At 52.3% G+C, this 17629-nt stretch overlaps 1 protein-coding gene across 2 annotated transcripts in view; it reads left to right on the forward strand.

Moving 5' to 3' along the window:
* TENT4A (terminal nucleotidyltransferase 4A) overlaps nt 1–17629 on the forward strand; it is a 43831-nt gene that overhangs the window by 21041 nt on the left and 5161 nt on the right. For both annotated transcript variants that reach the window (XM_059916081.1, XM_059916082.1), the window contains exons 2-11: nt 4793–4916; nt 5728–5774; nt 6663–6783; nt 9002–9109; nt 10154–10282; nt 12652–12865; nt 14776–14902; nt 15569–15669; nt 16250–16422; nt 16843–17001. In XM_059916081.1, coding sequence (XP_059772064.1) covers nt 4793–4916; nt 5728–5774; nt 6663–6783; nt 9002–9109; nt 10154–10282; nt 12652–12865; nt 14776–14902; nt 15569–15669; nt 16250–16422; nt 16843–17001 — 1303 coding nt within the window. The remainder of the gene's footprint in view (nt 1–4792; nt 4917–5727; nt 5775–6662; nt 6784–9001; nt 9110–10153; nt 10283–12651; nt 12866–14775; nt 14903–15568; nt 15670–16249; nt 16423–16842; nt 17002–17629) is intronic.

Consider the following 17629-nt stretch of genomic DNA (forward strand, 5'->3'; position numbering starts at 1 on the left):
CTAATTAAAATTAGGAAATGAATACAAGCAAAAAGAATAAAAAAATTACAAGTAATCTTGTCATCTAGAAGTACAGTTGACTTTTTTTGTGTTGTATTGAATGTTTTGTTGTTTCCAAGTGTTAAATATAATCAGTGGTGTAATGAGCATCCTCTCGGGCAGTTGTTTTCCCTCTAAAATGTATCATTTTTTTCTCCTTTTCCCTTTTAAATTTATACATATGATGAGTACATTCTTGTAAAAACCCAAAATCCCAGCAGCGCCCGAGTGTAGAGTAGGAGGTGGCCGCTCTCTCACCAGCTCATCCGTCACCCGCCGCCCTGGCACGCGGGCCTCCTAGACCTTCTCCTGAGTTAGGTGCACGCGGGGCGTGTCTGTCACCTCTCTGTCACGGAGCCTCCCCTTGCTCTTCTCAGTGGGCGGACGGCGCCCCGTCCTGACCCACGGCCCTGCTGCGAGCGTGTATGTGTGGGTCTGGAGCCCAGGTGTCCAGGCGTGGGGTTCCGGGCTCAGCGAGTGATGCCTTTCTTTAGCCTTGAGGTGCGTCGTCAGCTGATCCCAGAGCGTGAGGTCCAGTCCGAGAGAGGCCTGGTCTTTCTGAACAAGTCCTTCCTGCTTCTGACATGTGCACTTGACATTTGCTTTTTAATTTGTTTACACTCCGCATGATTCTTGTTAGAATTTCTTGGTAATTATTTGACTCTCTCAGTCTTTGCGTTGTGATTGTCATTTTTGTGTTGGAGTCTGGAAAGGCCTCCTTCAAGTTCGAGAGAGCTGATGGTTCCCCTTGCTTTTTTCCCCTGACTTCTTCTATTTGATGTTTTCATTTAGTAATTTAACTCTGCATCTGTGTTATGTTTTCAAATGTAGAACAAGGCAGGAATCTAACTTCATTGTTTTTCCGCTACTGTGTCAGGATTAGGTTTGGCTACAAAGAGCGAAAGTAACAGAGTGATGGTGGCCTGATCCCAGGGGACCAGCCCACCTTCTCCCTCTGCTGCCTTTCTCAGCCTTGCGGGGATCACGGTTCTGGAGGCCGGCCGCAGGCCAACTCGCTGGGACTAGGGAAGGGGAAGGGGAAAGGGCTGTGGGAGCTCTCCCCTTAGGAAACCCTCCGAGAAGGTCTCCCCAGGGCCTTCCACTGGGGCCTGTGGTCACCTGCATCTGCAGGAGCAGATGGTCTCTGGTCTCTTCAAGTGGCCTGGGCCCTCCAGGTGATCGTCGTTCCTGCTGGTTTTGAGATACCACCTCTCTGACCCATGATAGAGGAATTTTTCCGTGATGGTCACAGCATAGAAATTTCCTTGGAAGATTTGGAGACTGAAAGCTAGTGGGGTGACGTGAGTTCTAGGAGATGCGGTGACTAAATTGTGAGCCATGGAGGAGACTTGGGTGTGGTTTTATGTAGATGTCTTGTCAGCTGTGAGATTCCTCTGACGTTCTGATATGTGAGAAGAGTAACTGTCCTTGTTTTCAAGTAGAAAAGATCAAAACTTTTGTGACATAATTCAGCAAAGCACTTTGGAGAACCGAATGCGTGTGTATGTTCAGTGTCGGAAGCAGTGGCTGCACACGTGGTCGCTGGCACTTAGTGTGAAAGCGTGTTGTCCTGACCATCATAGGTCATTTCTTAAAGTGATGAAACTACTTGTAATGTGGTACTGAATAAATAATCCCAGCTCTTTTATTTAGCACTGTTTACATTTTTTTAAAAGGACAGTTGACCATTTAAGTCATTTCTGCTAACAAATCAGGTTATCCGGTACAGGGGTAAACTATTTCTTGGATGTTGATTTTTGATGACATTGTACAGGGAAGGTAGATCTTAAGTGACAAAGTCATAAGCAAAATATGCGTTTTATCAAAACTTGATTCATCCCTCACATATTGGTTGAATGCTCACCACGAGCGAGCGCTGTTGGGCGCTGAGATCAGGCCTTTGCTCCCGGAGGTCACCTTCCCCGGTCAGAGCCAGGCTGCGGGCGGTCACCACGCCGGGCGGAGGGCGGGGCGCTGCTTCTCCCGCCTGCAGGCTCTGTTGGGCTGCCCTGACCCACAGCTGCACTGCCTGCCCCACCCCTGCCAGCCCTCGTGCTTCCCCTCTCCTCTCAGCGTTCCTTCCACCAAGAGCCTGAGCCGGAGGAGGCAGCTGCAGGGCTCTCTGAATCTGCCCGGGCCTCACGATGGTTGTTAGACCTTCTCGTGCCTTTCTGCTGCACCGATGGTGCACCACCCTCCAGAGCCACGCGGTCCTCAGGCGGCCCCAGCGGTCACGCAGTGCCTCGCCGGTCCCTGCTTGCCTCGAGGAAGAGCCTGCAGGGGCTGGGCCAGAGCCGCGCTGTCCAGCCAGGCCGCAGCAGGATCCCTTCCGTTCCCAGAAGGCAAAGCAAAAATCCTCCTCCTAATATTTGTTACAGCCGTTGCCAATTTTTAGATGCAGTTTAATACAAATTTCAGGTAGGCGTTTCGTTAGTGTCTCTTGCCGCCGGAACCCAGCGCTGAAACCAGGGGGCGTGTGCTCCGCCGGCGCTCCGCTCTGGGACGTGGGCACGCCTCGGCCTCGTTACTCATCTCTCCTGGATCGGGCGGGGGGGCGTGCTTGCCGGTCACGGGGAAGGGGCGCCCTGCTCTGTGACAGGCACATCAGCAGGCACCTGACGACGGACACTGTCACCCTGGGTGGTGTCTGTGCCTCCCGGGCCTGGGGACGGGCCTCCTGGGAAGCTGACGGGCGACTTTGCGTGTTGCTCCTTCACATGTGACAGTTCTCGCCACCCTGCAGGCGCAGCCTGGCAGTGACATTTTGGCAAATCGGAATGGCCTGTTTCCTAGATGCTTTAACGTGTTACATTTGTGGGGTGTGGATAGGATTTTGCCACGCCAGGTTTGCTGTTCTTCTTCTGTGTCTCTGGGCCAGTTGCTTAGGTGCTCTAGGCCCATATCCTTATTTGATGTCTCTGTACTTCTCTACTCCTGGTGTTATCAGAACAGCGCTGAGCTGCAGGGGAGCGTGTGCTCTCAGTGCTTTGATGGACTGAGTGCTCGGCGAGGTGACGGCTGGTCCAGTGGCACGTGCTGTTGTCCCGAGGAGCCCTGTGCTGCCTCCTGACAGCGTTACTGTCACTTGTTAACAGGGGGAGGTCCCCGGTGTGGTCACTAACCTGACACATCTGGTCCTGCTGACGACAGTGCCGAGCGCTGGGAACCATGGGCCGCCCCGCTGACGTGACGTGCCTGCTGAGCTGCTGGAAGAGATGCGGTTAAAGGCTTAGGATGTAGTTGGTGCTGGGTGGTTGTTGAGATGTTAGAAGCTCTACCTGATAAATCGTGGAGTTGGGTAGATATTTTGGAAAAATTACTGCATTTTAATGTTGCATGACCTTCTGCCTTTTTGGGTTTACTAAAAACGGGACTCGTGGCTGAATCAGCAGCATGCTTGGGGTGAAGTTTTGCATGATTTAAAAAAAAAATTAAACGTGATAACGTCAGGACTCCAATCAGTGATGGCCTCACTGACCTTGCAGATGCACCGTGAACAAGCGTGTCGAGCGTGTATTTCCTGTGTGTGTCCCATGTGTGCTGTCAGTGGCTTCGAGTGGCTTTTAAACTGAGTGTTAGGATGGTCACTTCAATGAGTAGTGGGGGTGGCAGTCCTGAGGGTGAGAGAGTGAGGCTGGCCTTAAGCAAGAGCCGAGGGAAGGTGAGATGTTAGACGTCCTGTCCTGACCTTTGTCGCTTGGCACTGGAAGGTCTTGTTAAGTATTGTCTGCTGTCGGGTGGACTGTCTTGCTAGCTGTTGAGCTAACGTGATAGTATTGTTGAACAAATTTCATTTTGTCTTCTCTTTTCCTAGCTAATAATCAAACCTAGAATGGAAGCAGCTAGATTTGACTTGACGTAATTCCTAGGATCGGGTTACTTGCTTGCCCGTCTTTAAATCCCTAAAAGTACCTGAGGGTGACCTGTCCTTCCTTCCTGGGTCTGCGGCCCAGATCCTTGGCTGAGACTTGGCTCCCGTTGCCACCGCCGGGGACTGGCGGGGACGTGAGGTTTGGGGCAGGGGTGTGAGGCGGCTTTCGGCGCCCGCTCTTTCTCCTGAAACCACTGCTTTCTAGACCTTTGTTAGGAAAGACCGAGAGGGAGAGAGGGCCGACTGACTCGTGTCCCGCACACCTTGGTGCTGGCCTCCTGGCGGGAGTCTTGAGGGGGGGCGCTCCAGTGCTGAGTTGAGTGGGGCTTTCTGCCCGAGAGACGTGGTCGTGGGCCCTGCGTGCTGGGTCTAGGGCGTTGTCCGCTGGTGGGCCGGGCAGACCTGGCTGTTGAGACTTGGGGCCGCCAGGCTGCCGAGGACACGTGTCTTCCGGGCCTGTCTCAGACCCTTTCGTGAGGTGCCCGTGGGCGCAGAGCACAGCCCGGACAGGGTGAGAAGCCCCCTGGGTTTCCCTGCGCTGCCTCGGTTGGGGTCACCCTCCGTCCTTCACGGATGGAGTTCTCTCAGTTCGTTCACGTAAGGTCCCTGAAATGTTTCTTTTGAATAAGCCTTTAAATGCCAGTTGAAAGTTTTGATATTTATATCAACAAAATTCGCTCGTGTTACTCTGTGGTGCTGAACCGTACCGTGGAATTTCATCCACCACAGAGTGTTCATTTCATTATATACTTTCAGAGGAAACAGGAAACTGGATTTTAAGTGGCCAGAAATATATTTTAGTGTCATGCTGATCTAATAGCAGAATGAGAAGTGTGGTTAAGTTTAATTGTAACTCTACTGTGTTTCTCTTTTGTCCGCTAGACTTCATGAGGAAATAATTGACTTTTATAACTTCATGTCCCCTTGTCCTGAAGAAGCAGCCATGAGAAGAGAGGTGGTGAAAAGGATCGAAACTGTGGTTAAAGATCTTTGGCCGACGGCTGATGTGGGTATACCCTTTGCACTTCTGTGTCGCTACAAGTTCATGTCAGCACCCTGTGGCCGCCTGTGTCTGTGGGTCTGTGCCGACGTGGCGGAGGCCACGCTTCCAGGTTCCAGGGGGTCCTGAGATGGGTGGCCGCCCTTACCGAGGAGCTGGTTAGAGACGCACGCGCCCTGCCCCCTGCCCAGTCAGAAACGCTGGGCCTGCCCGGGTGGGATCTCTGCCGAGCTTGGGTGGCTCTGACACCTTCAAGTGTGAGGACCATCGGCCCGAGGGAGTTCCTTTTTGGAACAGTGTGGTTATTTTTCCTGGTTTAAGTTTACCTTAAGATTAGAAGCTTTACCTCTTCCCTGCATCACCCATCGCAGCGTGTGTTCCGTTTTGTGAAACTACACACCACCGTTCCAGAGAGCGAACGCGTGTGCGTTGAGATGCGGTCCGTGGGCACTTGGAGCGCGGGGCAGCGGGAGACGGCCCTCGGGCCAGCCCCGGGCTTCCCCTCCTGTGCACAGTGACACACGGGACACTTTCGGCTCTGCACTTTGGTGCCCTGGGACAGAGCCCTGCCCTGTGCCTTCCGCGGGCTTGAAACCGGCTCTCAACAGGCCCCGGCTTTGCGGGCTGCGGGCGAGGCCAGGAACTGTTAGGCCCTTTAGTGCTGAGTTGTTAAAGACTCCTTTCTGGGGCTGGCGTTTACCTTACAGACCCAGAGGAGTTTGTGTGACCGCTGGGCCCTGGCGGCAGCGCGGCGGGAGAAGGGGCGGGGCAGGGCCGTCCGCGTGGCCACGTCTCAGGCGCTCGCTCTCTGTTGCAGGTGCAGATATTTGGCAGCTTCAGCACGGGCCTCTATCTTCCCACCAGGTGAGGTCCAGCTGAGCCACCGCGCGCGCGCGGAGGACCAGGGTTGGGTCTGCATAGCGGGTGTGGGGGGTGTCTGCACGTGTGTTAAGGCTAAAGTAGGTTCCCTGCATTCAAAGCTAAGGCTAGAGACGCGAGCGAAAGGAAGAGACGGTGGAGCCCGGAGGGGAAATTGCAGGAAATAAAAATTTAATGACCGTTTTGATAATTGACTGCTTTGCATTCTTCCTCTTGCACTTAATGTGGTGGGATACCGAGCGCTGGCTCCTAGGAGCCGGAGGAGGTGAGAGCCGTGGGAGCAAGTGCAATAGAAGACGGTCGAGACTTCTGGATTTGTTTTTGAAAGATTCATCTTATGTTTTAATGAAGGTTCAAGCAAACTTCTACTTGAACCGTATTTTGTAGGGATTTTTATGGGATAGAAAAACGTCAAAGAAGTTTGCATTCTAAAGCCGTTCTCCAGTGTACCCTTATCAAGGACTCTTCAGTATGTTAGTTTTATGTGTATCATTTTATTAAAAGCGTATATTCTCCCAAGCCACTGTTAACGCTTGGAGACTAAAGAGGCCACAGTCTCAGGATTTGGGTTGGCGTTGGCAGGGCCAGCGGGGAACTGGACAGATTCGAGGTGTCCAGGAGCCCGGGCCAGCGCAGCCGTGAGGGCCTCGGTTGCCTCGGGGTGTGGGACACTCGGTCAGCGTTTGCTTTCCACCTCTGTTATGAGTGGCTCGTAAGCTGCCCTCTCTCACCGAGTGGGGGGGGGGCTTCACGGCACTCCGTCTGCGTCTCGGAGGACCTGCGGGCCTGTGCCGGGGGCGCTGGTTCGCTCAGCCGCGTGCGCTGCTGTGTGGGGAGGCGAGCAGGGCTCACACTCGCTTTTCTCCCACCCAGCGACATCGACTTAGTGGTCTTTGGAAAATGGGAGCGCCCTCCGCTGCAGCTGTTGGAGCAGGCCCTGCGGAAACACAGCGTGGCCGAGCCGGGCTCCATCAAGGTCCTCGACAAGGCGACGGTAAGTGCGGGTTGTGGGCCGCGTCCCCGGGCCCGTGCAGGGCCTCTGCACGCCCGCAGGCAGCCTGCGTCCCACGGGGTCAGCTGATGTGGACAGCGGTTTCTGGCTGCGTGTTTGAAGGCTTCCCTGCTTGTAGTGTAAACGCGCTTGTATTTTTTTTGTGGCTAGGAGTTCAAGCTGAGAATGTTTAGATACCATCTGAAGTACAAGCTGTGAGAGCGCCAAACTGTTCCTGCTCTAAAGTGTACGATGGGGTCGTCTCTCGTGAGGCCGCGTAGGGAAAGGATGTTAATACCCGAAACGAGACACATCCAGAGGCTGCCTTTTGTGGAGAATGTAGCAGAATGATTAGACTGTGGCATTTATTACGTAGAAAAAGATTACCATTTGCCAAGTTATACTTCAGAGAGAGAAACTTGCCTGTCCTTTCATCGTTCCAAAACTGTACCTGTGTGAAAATTGTGCTTCTCTCGGGAGAGGATGGAAGATGAGGCGGCTTTGGATGCGCGGGCCCAGGTTCACCCTAGTCCAGGGCTGCCGGCGGCTCAGGAGCCCGGGGTTACCTGCCTGTGGGTGCTGGTTATTGGAGCCTCAGCTCTGCCCTTCTGTGGCTCTGCCGTTTGTCCGTCGCGTTGGCCCCTCGAGAGTGCACGGTGGGTGGCCGGTGGTCTCTGACCGGGTGTCCTTGTTGGGGTGTAGAGCAGCTCAGGAGGCTCAGCCTGATTGTCCTGGGCTCCAGAACGTTCTGGAGGACAGACCGAATGCTGAGTAGCTGCTGCAGGAGCCGCGTGGCCAGGTGGCCCCCCTGCTGCCCCACGCCTCCGCAGCTGCTGGAGGCCCGTCGTAGGCCGAGGGGCGGGGCCGCCTGCTCTCCTCCACGAGTGTCAGCTGTTGCCAGGCAGGCCCCTGCTGGCCAGCCTCGCCGGCGTCTCGTCACGGGCTCTGAGCCCGGCGCGAGAGCTGTGTTTAAGGTGAAAAGTGGTCTGTCTTGAACAACCACCAGAACATAAGTATTGCAGTGTTACTGCCAATCTCCAGAATCTGGGGCTTCAACACATGAGCAGGAGAGAGAGAGAGAGTGTGTGTGTGTGTGTAGGGCAGGAGGGTGCCGGGAGTGATGTGGGGAGAAAAGTCAGTGCATACAGAAGAGGCTTCCTAGCTGTGTCCAGAGGTGCTGGGGAAGATGCTTGCCCCTGAGGAGTTTACCACGTCCGGGAGGCGTGGGCCCTTGACCATGGGCTCCTAAGGCTGAAGCAGTTTTGATCGGTTCTTTGGGAAAGTGTTTTGTTTCCTCTGCCTGCTTGGACCTCGCCCTGCCTGGTGGTGGAGGTGATCTCCAGGAGAGACTGTCACCACCTGCTGGCCTGTCCCTCTCACACGTGTCCTGGGCAGTCGGCCCCCAGGTGTGTATGTTTTAGAGCCCAGAGCAGGTGTGGACTTCCAGACATTTTAAACCTTTCGTGAGACCCCGATTGTTTTGGCGGAGGGAACGTCCTTTTTTATGCCTTAGAGGTTGCCTTTTTTTCTGGAAGAACACAGTTTTGTGTGGGGCAGGTGTGGTCTGAATGGTTGCTTGGGCAGCTTTTATGAGGCCGGTTTTGAGTGCCTTTTGGTGATGATTCTTGTTACTGAGAGTATTTCCAGAATAGCCTTTTATTTGATTTTCAGGGGAAAAAAATTTAAGTTAAATTGTCTTAAAGAGTGAAAACCCACAGTAGAGTTGTTTGGAAAAACAATATCAGTACAAAATATAATTTAAAAAACGGCATTGAAGTTACTTTGAATGCTTTTAGAAATTCTAGCAAATGTGATTTGGGGACCAAAAGCTCCTGCCATCCCCAGGCCCTCATGGTGGGACAGGGCCTCAGCTGGCTTCCCCTCGTGGTAGGCAGGCTTGTGGAGCACAGGCCCTGCAGAGAGCAGGTGGTTGGTGCTCGGTCACCAGCGAGGCGCCGGGTCAGGCTGGCAGGGCCGGGCGGAGATGAGCGCTAGCTGTTGTCGGATGGGGGGTGGCCTCGCGGGCTCCTGGGGTTGATGCTGGGGAAGTCCCTTTTCTTCTCATCTTTACAATCCGGGGTTCATGATCTCTAAGCCCCTTTTGTGTATAAGGAGAAGACCCCTCCGTACAACTTGGGAAACATCTGATGCATGACCGTGGAAAACGTTGCCTATTAAAGCACAATTTTCTGTTTTCTAAAGCACAATTAAATCTTTGCAGGTACCGATAATAAAACTCACAGACCAGGAGACGGAAGTTAAAGTCGACATCAGCTTTAACATGGAGACTGGGGTCCGGGCAGCAGAGTTCATCAAGAATTACATGAAGGTGCTGTCTCAGCAAGTTAGCACAGTGAAAACAAGGGGGTGGTAATCTTTAATGAGAAAGACTGTAACAGTTGAATTTATCCTACAGTACTATTTCTAGAGACACTTTGAAACTACAGAGCTGTTTTGCAGATTTGCCTTCCTTGGCTAACCATTTCATACACTCGAGCATTATTTTAGAGCACTTTGTTGAAATATTCTTTCTAGTTATTACAAAATGACCATCCCTGTAGCTCAGCGTGCCTGATTGGAAGTTGAGTACATCATAGTGGAGTGTATGTAGATGCGCTTACTTTGGGTGGTCTCAGTGCCTAAGGATGGGACGCCTTCACTGGACTCTGACCAGGTGTGTGGTCCAGTTAAGTGGAGAGTCCTTCCCTCCTGTTGTCGCGGAGGTGGCGAGGCGACCCCAGCACCGTCATCTGGACCCTGCCTCTGCCCACGGTTTCGGGACCGTGCGCCTCCAGAGCTCCCCTTCCCTCTGCACCATCAGGCTTGTCTGAAGGGCCATTTCTACCCCAGCAGAGCAGGAAAAGCAGCAGAAGCTTCCACCTCCCTCCACCCCCTTCTCAGCCCTTCTGCCCTCCACCCTTCGCCCTGCGTTTGGCGATGTTGCCTTCTGCTGGCCTCCTGCTGCCCTGCCCCCCTTGCTCCTCTCACGGGTGCTTCTGAGTGCTGGCGTTTGCACACTGCTGCACAGCCGGTGAGCCCTGAGAGCCCTGCGCTGGGCACCGGCGAGCGGGGAGACACTGGGAGGAAATGCTCATTCACTCCCCAGCCCCACTGGGCTTGGGGTCTCCATGCAGGCTCCCCACCTCATCCCTGCTGAACCGTAACCTGGGGAGGGGCCCCCCAGCGGGGCCCTGACGAGCCCCTCACGTGATTCATTCTCAGGCCCCTACGGTGTGAGGATGATTGGCCTTGAGCCTTCCGAGGGGCAAGAGGATGAAGTGAGCTTCCTGTCTGCCATGTGGAATTTGTTGTGTGAGAAGTCTTCCAAGCCCTAGAATCTAACCAGATGATGTTTTTCTTTTGGAATTTACAGAAATATTCATTGCTGCCTTACTTGATTTTAGTACTGAAACAGTTCCTCCTGCAGAGGGACCTGAATGAAGTTTTTACAGGTGGAATTAGCTCGTACAGCCTAATTTTAATGGCCATCAGCTTTCTACAGGTGAGTGTGTTTTCTCTCGAGAACTCTTGACCCTGAGGCTTCCGTGGGAGTATCCTTGACGTTCTTTACCGGTTGCTTCACGGGTTCCAGCTCCTTGCTGTCCCTTCAGTATTCTGTTTTGGTGTGGTAGAAATTGACTTCTAATCTTCATAATAAAACTCCGTTTTGATCAGTACTTTTTCCTTTGCTCCTTCATAGCTTATTTTTGTATCCGATTTAACTGTTGGAGGGAGGGCTTATCTCGTTCTGTCAATCGGGTGTATATTGATCTATCCTTGAAGAAACACTCTTTATATTTAGAAAACTTTCATGCCTTGAGGGACAGTGAAAAACTGTTTTTCTCAGTTCTTGACTGTGATTTATACTGCAAAATTTGTCTCAGAAAAAAAGTTGGCTACCACAGAAAGTAAAAAAATACTTAAGAGGGCTTTTTTTTCTGAGTGATGAAAAATCAGTATTTTGTCTTTAATTATCTGTTGCCCTTACTTTGTTGAGTACCATGGAAAAATCAATCAAGAGAGAACCTCCCTAAGTATTAAATGCTGTGATGCAGTGATAAACTATACGTATACTAATTTTTAGACATATATTCTCTAAGTTAACGGAGACATGAATTGCCCCGTTTACATTTACTGGGATGAAGGACCGCGCCTGTGTTCTAGCTGCACAGCACCGTCCTCCATGTTTACCAGCAGGTTTGCGTTTGTGGTTTTATGTCCAGAATTTGGTCATTTTTCTCAGTGTCATTAGTACAGCTGACAGTAGGATTGCTGGTCACAGCCCATGTTGATTTTTTTCACCATGTTGATTTCACCATGTTGATTTCCTTGGCATGTTTTTGCAGAGGTGCTGTAAGAACGGTGAAAATGGAGTTCCGCGCCTGTTTTCTTACCGTTCTAATGACACTGCCTTGGCCTCCCCTTTCACCTCGGAGATGCTGCCCTTGTAGCCGTTCTTCCTGAGTTTTCGGACATTATTTTGAACAGAGCACAACCTTGTGTGCTTAATTTATCTCCTCCCTTTTTCCTGATTGGAACTATTCCAGTAGCCTTGTAACAGACCACTGCCCACTTTCGTGGTGCTGGGCTCCCCGTCTGAAGTGACCACGGAGGCCACACCCGGCCGGGGCGGGGTTGCCCCTGTCCCCTGCCCATCCCTCGGTGCCTTGCCCGCCCTGCCTCAAAGCCGTGACTGCTGTAGCGTCTGTGTTCATTTCACGGCTCATTGAGGTCAGGAGGCCCAGCCTTGCCCCGGGTGGGCTCTCAGCTGGATGATTTTTGACTAAGGCCAGGAAAATAAGGAAGGGAGAAGGTAAGGCAAAAGTAAGAATGTAGCAATGTGCCTTTGTAAGGTCTTCCGAACCCTGAAAACACCTGCAGGCCTTAGAAACCATATTTCCTTGCAGAGCCCTGTGTTATAAGCATTTTCAGCCCTTGTGCTGCCAGGACCTGGACTTTTACGTCCTTTTGGACTTGACCGTCCTTTTCTTCATTGCCGCTGTCCAGTGTGACTTGCTGTGTGAGGGCAGTGCTGTCTGCTCGGTCCAGCAGCATGGCCGTGTGTGCTTTCAGGGCGCTGGCAGTGTGGCTATAGCAGCCCAGCAAACTGAATGTTTAATTTGTTTGTTTTAATTCGTTTAAGTATAAATACTCACATACGGCTCGTGGCCGTCACAGTGGGCAGAGCAGGTCCCTGTTGCTCACATTCGTGAGCCTCTTAAATTAGGGACACTTGGGTGGGGTCAGTAGACAGGGGCTTGGAGCTTCACAGTAAATCCATTACCTGCTTCAGGAAAGCGTGGTGTGGAGCTGAGGCTGACGTGCACCCGTATGCCGGGCAGGGATGTGCGTTTGCTGTAAACATCGGGATGCGGTGCTGACTGCCATACGCGGTTTACATGAACCCTTTCACGTGGCGCTGTGGTGCTGTTCAGTCTCACACTGCCCCCTGTTGGCTGCATTTCAGAATCATGGAATTGGGATTAGAATCTGTGAAAGTACCTCCACCATCTAGGCGACTAAATTGTGCAGAATATGGCCCACTTATTTATCAGTGTTTGGGAATTTGCGGTTCATCAGACGTCTGTGTAGGAGGTAGCTATATGGGTTACAGATTTCAAAGAATTAAAGTATAATTTAAAAATTCAGATGAGAAGGTTTTATTTCTTTTGCGCACTCTTGATTGGCAAAAGATATCCAGGCTCAGTGGGTGCCTCCTGGCTGCCTCTGCGAGCGTCCTCGCGGTGCTGGTGAGCAAGCGAGGGCCACCGACTGTGCGCACCCTCGGCTAGCTAGCCGACGCCCCCGCGCGCTGCTGTGCATGGAGAGTGACCGGAATCCCTGCAAACCGTGGATGCCTTGCTTTTACAGTTGCATCCGAGAATTGATGCCCGGAGAGCTGATGAAAACCTTGGAATGCTTCTTGTAGAATTTTTTGAACTCTACGGAAGAAATTTTAATTACTTGAAAACTGGTATTAGAATAAAAGAAGGAGGTGCCTATATCGCCAAAGAGGAGATCATGAAAGCCATGACCAGCGGGTACAGGCCATCGATGCTGTGCATTGAGGACCCCCTGCTGCCTGGTAAGGACCCTCGCTTTGCACTCGCCCCAGCATGGAGGCGTCGCGCGCCAGCCGGGTGTGGAGGGGCATGCACAGGCCCGCGCCCCCCCCCCCCCCCCCCCGCCCACGACCACCCCAGCCGAGGGCACGTGATCCGATGCAGGTTCCTGCTGTACTAACAGAGTTAATGGTGGCACGTTCAGAATTTGTTCTTAATGCTTCTAAATTAACGTACTGTAACGTTGCAACTTTGTTTACTTTCTGTAATCAGAAAAATGTAGAAAGTGAGAATTAAGAAAAAAAATTTACTTTTTCTGAATAGAAAAGTGTTACGTATCCATCATAAACCATCTGCTTCGCAGAAGTTTGTCACATAGAAAAGTGAAGTATGCCATAATCCCCTCCCTTTTGATGTGTTTTTCTCCAGTTTTCCATATGTGGATATTAACATTGATTGTTGCCTCCTTATTAATTGAATGGCGTCACATAATACCAACAGACTGCAGCTTGCAGTTTTATTTAAACAATACACCTGAGACCCCTTTCCTGTGTGCACGGGGGGTGTTGGTTGTAAGGGCTTCCTCCCCGAAGACCCCGAGGCAGGTTAGGGCGCTTTACACCCGCACCTTTGGCGGCCGTCTTCTAAATCTTTGCCGATCTGATGAAACCGTGCAGGGCACACTGTCACGCGCCTTACGGCTCTTTAATGATGAGTGAGGTTAGACACAGGGTTACTGTCAACCGCACAGATGTTTGTCGAGCATTTATTAGGTGACACACTGTTCTTACTGTTGGTGATAAAGTCAGTGACAGGGAAGGAGGTGGAGATTGTTAGCTCCAGGTACACTACCCTTGGTGTTACTTTTTGTGTGAGCTCGTGTGCTTTGTCCATCTGTCTGCTGGACTGTCCCCACTGACTTTGTAAGGTCCTCTGTGGGTCAGGGAAGCCTTTCTTTGTTGACATGCTGTACTTTTGTCTCTTGTGTCTGTATTTGGTATTTTTTATTGTTTTGCTCCTGTATATGTTTTCCAACATCCTCAAATTTATGATTTTTGTTTTGTTTTGTTTTGTGGCTTCTGGGGTATGAAGTTTATTTCTCAACAGTCTTTCGGAAGGTTCTCCTCTGTGGTCTGTAAACGCTGTGGCCCACACAGTGCTTATCCCTCAGCCCAGTAGGACAGGTTTCTCTCACCGGTTTGTCTGTTTGGATCAGTTAAATGGCAGCCAATTCCTTGGTCTTCAGTGTTTGCTGAAATGTAACTGAAAAATGAAAACACACATAGTTACTGGGTTACATTATTATTAAACCTGGAAAGGAGAAGATTCCAGTACTTAAGGATATGTCTCCTAAAAAACACCCTCACCTGAATTGTGAAGAACGAGTTACGTGTAAAAATTAAAATTGGAAACTCTGCCATTCTTAACAAAAGTCAGCTCCTTGCCTGTAGCTCACTTGCCGACTTCAGTGGCGGCTTCGTTTTTATTTGCCGTCCACCCGAGAGTTCGGCCTGGCACCTTCTGTCCTCGAGGGTTTGCTCCTGCAGGTCCCCTCGGTGCTGACAGGTGCGGGACTCAGGCTGACCTGTCCTCTCGGTCAGGCCCTGGCAGTCTGGTTAAGGTTGTGCTTTGGCTCCATTGAGCTTTCTGCCATCCGGGGGGCGACCCTACTGTTTGAGGAACTGTCACTCTGTCTCCATGAATGACAGCTCTTTTAACGGAGATGGATCCTGATCTGATGGTGAGATGGGCCCTCGGGCCGGAACACCCCCAGCTGCCCACGGCGATGGGCGCTGTGCACTTCCTGGCACCCGATCCGGCTGTGCTGGGGGGTCTGGAGGGCGTTTCAGGGCTGGGGGCCCGTGTGGGAAAGGCTCACGGAAGAGGACCACGCGGCTGGGTAGCGGCTCCCACGGCAGCCTTTCTGTTTCAGGGAACGACGTGGGCCGGAGCTCCTACGGGGCCATGCAAGTGAAGCAGGTGTTCGACTACGCCTACATCGTTCTCAGCCACGCCGTGTCGCCGCTCGCCAGGTCCTATCCCAACAGAGATTCCGAAAGGTAGCCCCGTCCTGGGTGCCGCGGCCTCTGCAGCACCGGCGCCCTGGCCTCTGTCGTTTGTTGATGGGTGTGCCACCCTATCTTGGGAGAACTGGGAATACTGGTAAAGGAAGGCCTTCCAGGAGTTCAGGATGGTCGTCGTGGTCAAGAGTGGAAAATTTTTATTTAGGGAGTTAACATTTTCTCAGGGTGTTAGTTTTGGGGAGATCACTTCTGGTTTTTAAAGCTGTGGCACGTGGTGCTTTTTCTCAGGCCGTCTTCAAGATGTGGGTGCTCAGCTCCGAGGGACACGTCCACCCCCTGCCCCGGCCCCTTCCTGCACACTTGTCCCCCATTCCCCATTTTGAGTGCGCACTCTCGTGGTGTATGCGCTGGGAAATGGGACCCCCGTGGTCACTGGGGCTGGGGAGGGCGGGCTTCCCTACTCGGCCCTGGGCTTCAGCAGTCTTTTGTAGATAGACGTAGGTCCAAGGACTTGTGCCTAAGAGCACCCACTTTTTCTGTACTGTGATCGCAAAATATGTTTGGGCTCAAACACCAGAAGTCATACAGATTTTGTAAAATTATTTCGGCTCTTTACCCACCTTTCACTTAGCGAGGCTCTGTGTTAAAATGTGAAGTAGCTGCTGGGAAGGATTGTTGACTCCCCGTGTCTTCTTGCTGCAGCACCTTAGGGAGGATCATCAAGGTGACCCAGGAGGTGATCGACTACCGGGCGTGGATCAAGGAGAAGTGGGGCAGCCGGGCCCACGCGGCGCCAGACCCCGGTGAGAGGCCAGCCCAGGGCCGTTGCTGACCCGTCGGTGCAGCAGTGTCCCTTTGTCCCTTGGTGGTAAACTGTTCACTCTAAGGACACCTCGCCTTCTGTAAGAGTTTCATTTAAAACTGTTAGGGTTAGGCCAGTGCTGTCCAGTAGAAATAACGTGTGTGCCACACGTGCAGTTCTAAAGCTCCTAGTGACTGCATTGCCAGCGCGGAAAGAAGCAGGTGAAATTAATTTTGATAATATATTTTATTTAACTTTTAGTATTCAGAATATTAACATTTGAACAGGTAGTCAATATACAGAGTTACTGAGATTTCTTTTTGGTACTGCGTCCTCGAAATCCAGTGTGTTTTTATACCTAGAGCACATCGTGATCAGGGTTTGTGCAATTTCCAGTTGAAACTGTACATCCACCTTGTTCCAGGCATATTTAAATGTTTTCCAGTAACTGAAGTGTAACTTAAAAAATTAATGGAATCTAAGAAAATTAGAAATGCAGTTTGTCAGGCCCCTGAGCAGCATTTGAGGCGCGGCGGGGCCCTCGGGCTGCGGTGCGTGACGGCTCTGCCTCCCCTCCGCAGACGACAGGATCCAGACCGCCGAGCGGGGGGGCGCGTGCGAGCGGGAGCAGCCTCCGCGCCGGGACCCCGAGTCGCCCTGCGGCCCGCGCCTGGCCCTGGCCCTGCCCAGCCCCCAGCTGCTGTCCTCCGGCTCGTCCGCCTCCTCCGTGTCCTCGCTCTCCGGAAGCGACATCGTGAGTGTGTCTGCTGGGGGCGAGTATGTGTGGAAAATGCCCGCAGCCGTGAGTTTAAACTCTGCCCCCCTCGTTTTATCGCTTGCTCTGTGTGCCTGAGGCCACCCCGCGCGCGCGCCCAGCGGTCCCCGCTGTGCCGAGAGCCTCAGGTGGCGGGCACGTGGCCCCTCGGGAGGGTGGGCCCGCGCAGCGCGGCTGCCGTGGGTCGTGTCTTACCCACTTACTGGGAGATGAGACCTTGCAGTCTGGGCATCTCTTCTGCATTTCCTTTACGTTCTTCTTCAGTTTTGACATGACTCGGGGGAGACCTGGGCAGACCGGGGCTGCCTGCATCCTAGGACCCTGGGGGCTCACCCTCGGCCGCTCCCGTCGATGTGAGGGGCATGGGCCTCGGGTGTAGCCGTCCTCCTGTCCCCCCAGGATTCGGACACGCCCCCCTGCCCGACGCCCAGCGTGCGCCAGTTCAGCCTCCAGGCGCCTGCCCCTCTGCCGGCCAGCCTGCCCGCCGCCCTGCCCGTGCCGAGTGGCAGACCTCAGCCCGCCACGCCCAGGACGCTGGTCATGGCAACTAATACCCAGGTAAGCGGCTGGTGACGGCCCCGGGACCAGCTCCCAGCTGCTGCCTGCGCTGTAGGACTGGCTGATGCGGTAGAACTAGAGAAACAACTTTAACAATCTTTGGAAGGTCAATTCCTGTCTTGTAGGAAATTCTCTTCTCTGGGTGGATAGGATGTAATTCTTGTTCTATAGATGTCCGTGCAGCTGAGGCCCACCATGTCCTGTGTTTGCAGTGAGGGGACTCTTGGTTCCCGGGCACTGAGGTGGCTTTTGACAAGGTCCACATTGTTTTTCTGCAAATTACGTTGGCACCCAGCGTGAGACGACCGTCCTGGGGCCGTGCTGAGAGAGGGACTCTGCTGCTGTCCCTGGCCGGAGACGGACACTGTCCTTGCTTTCCTCTCAGATTCTCAGTGTTTACACTCTCACTAAGTTTTGATATAAACTTTGACTTCTCCACGTTATTCATTAGGCAGTATTTATAGGGTTGTTTTCTATTTGAATATGTCCTCTTTTAAAAAATTTAGACAAAATTAGAGCGTAAAAGTTAATTTTAAATATTTTGAATTTGTACCTACTTCCCAAATATACATCAATTACACGTATATAAAACCCGTCACGTTAATTTACTCCTAAAGTAGAGCCAGTT

Source organism: Balaenoptera ricei, chromosome 3 (assembly GCF_028023285.1).
Source record: "Balaenoptera ricei isolate mBalRic1 chromosome 3, mBalRic1.hap2, whole genome shotgun sequence".
Taxonomy (NCBI): Eukaryota; Metazoa; Chordata; class Mammalia; order Artiodactyla; family Balaenopteridae; genus Balaenoptera; species Balaenoptera ricei.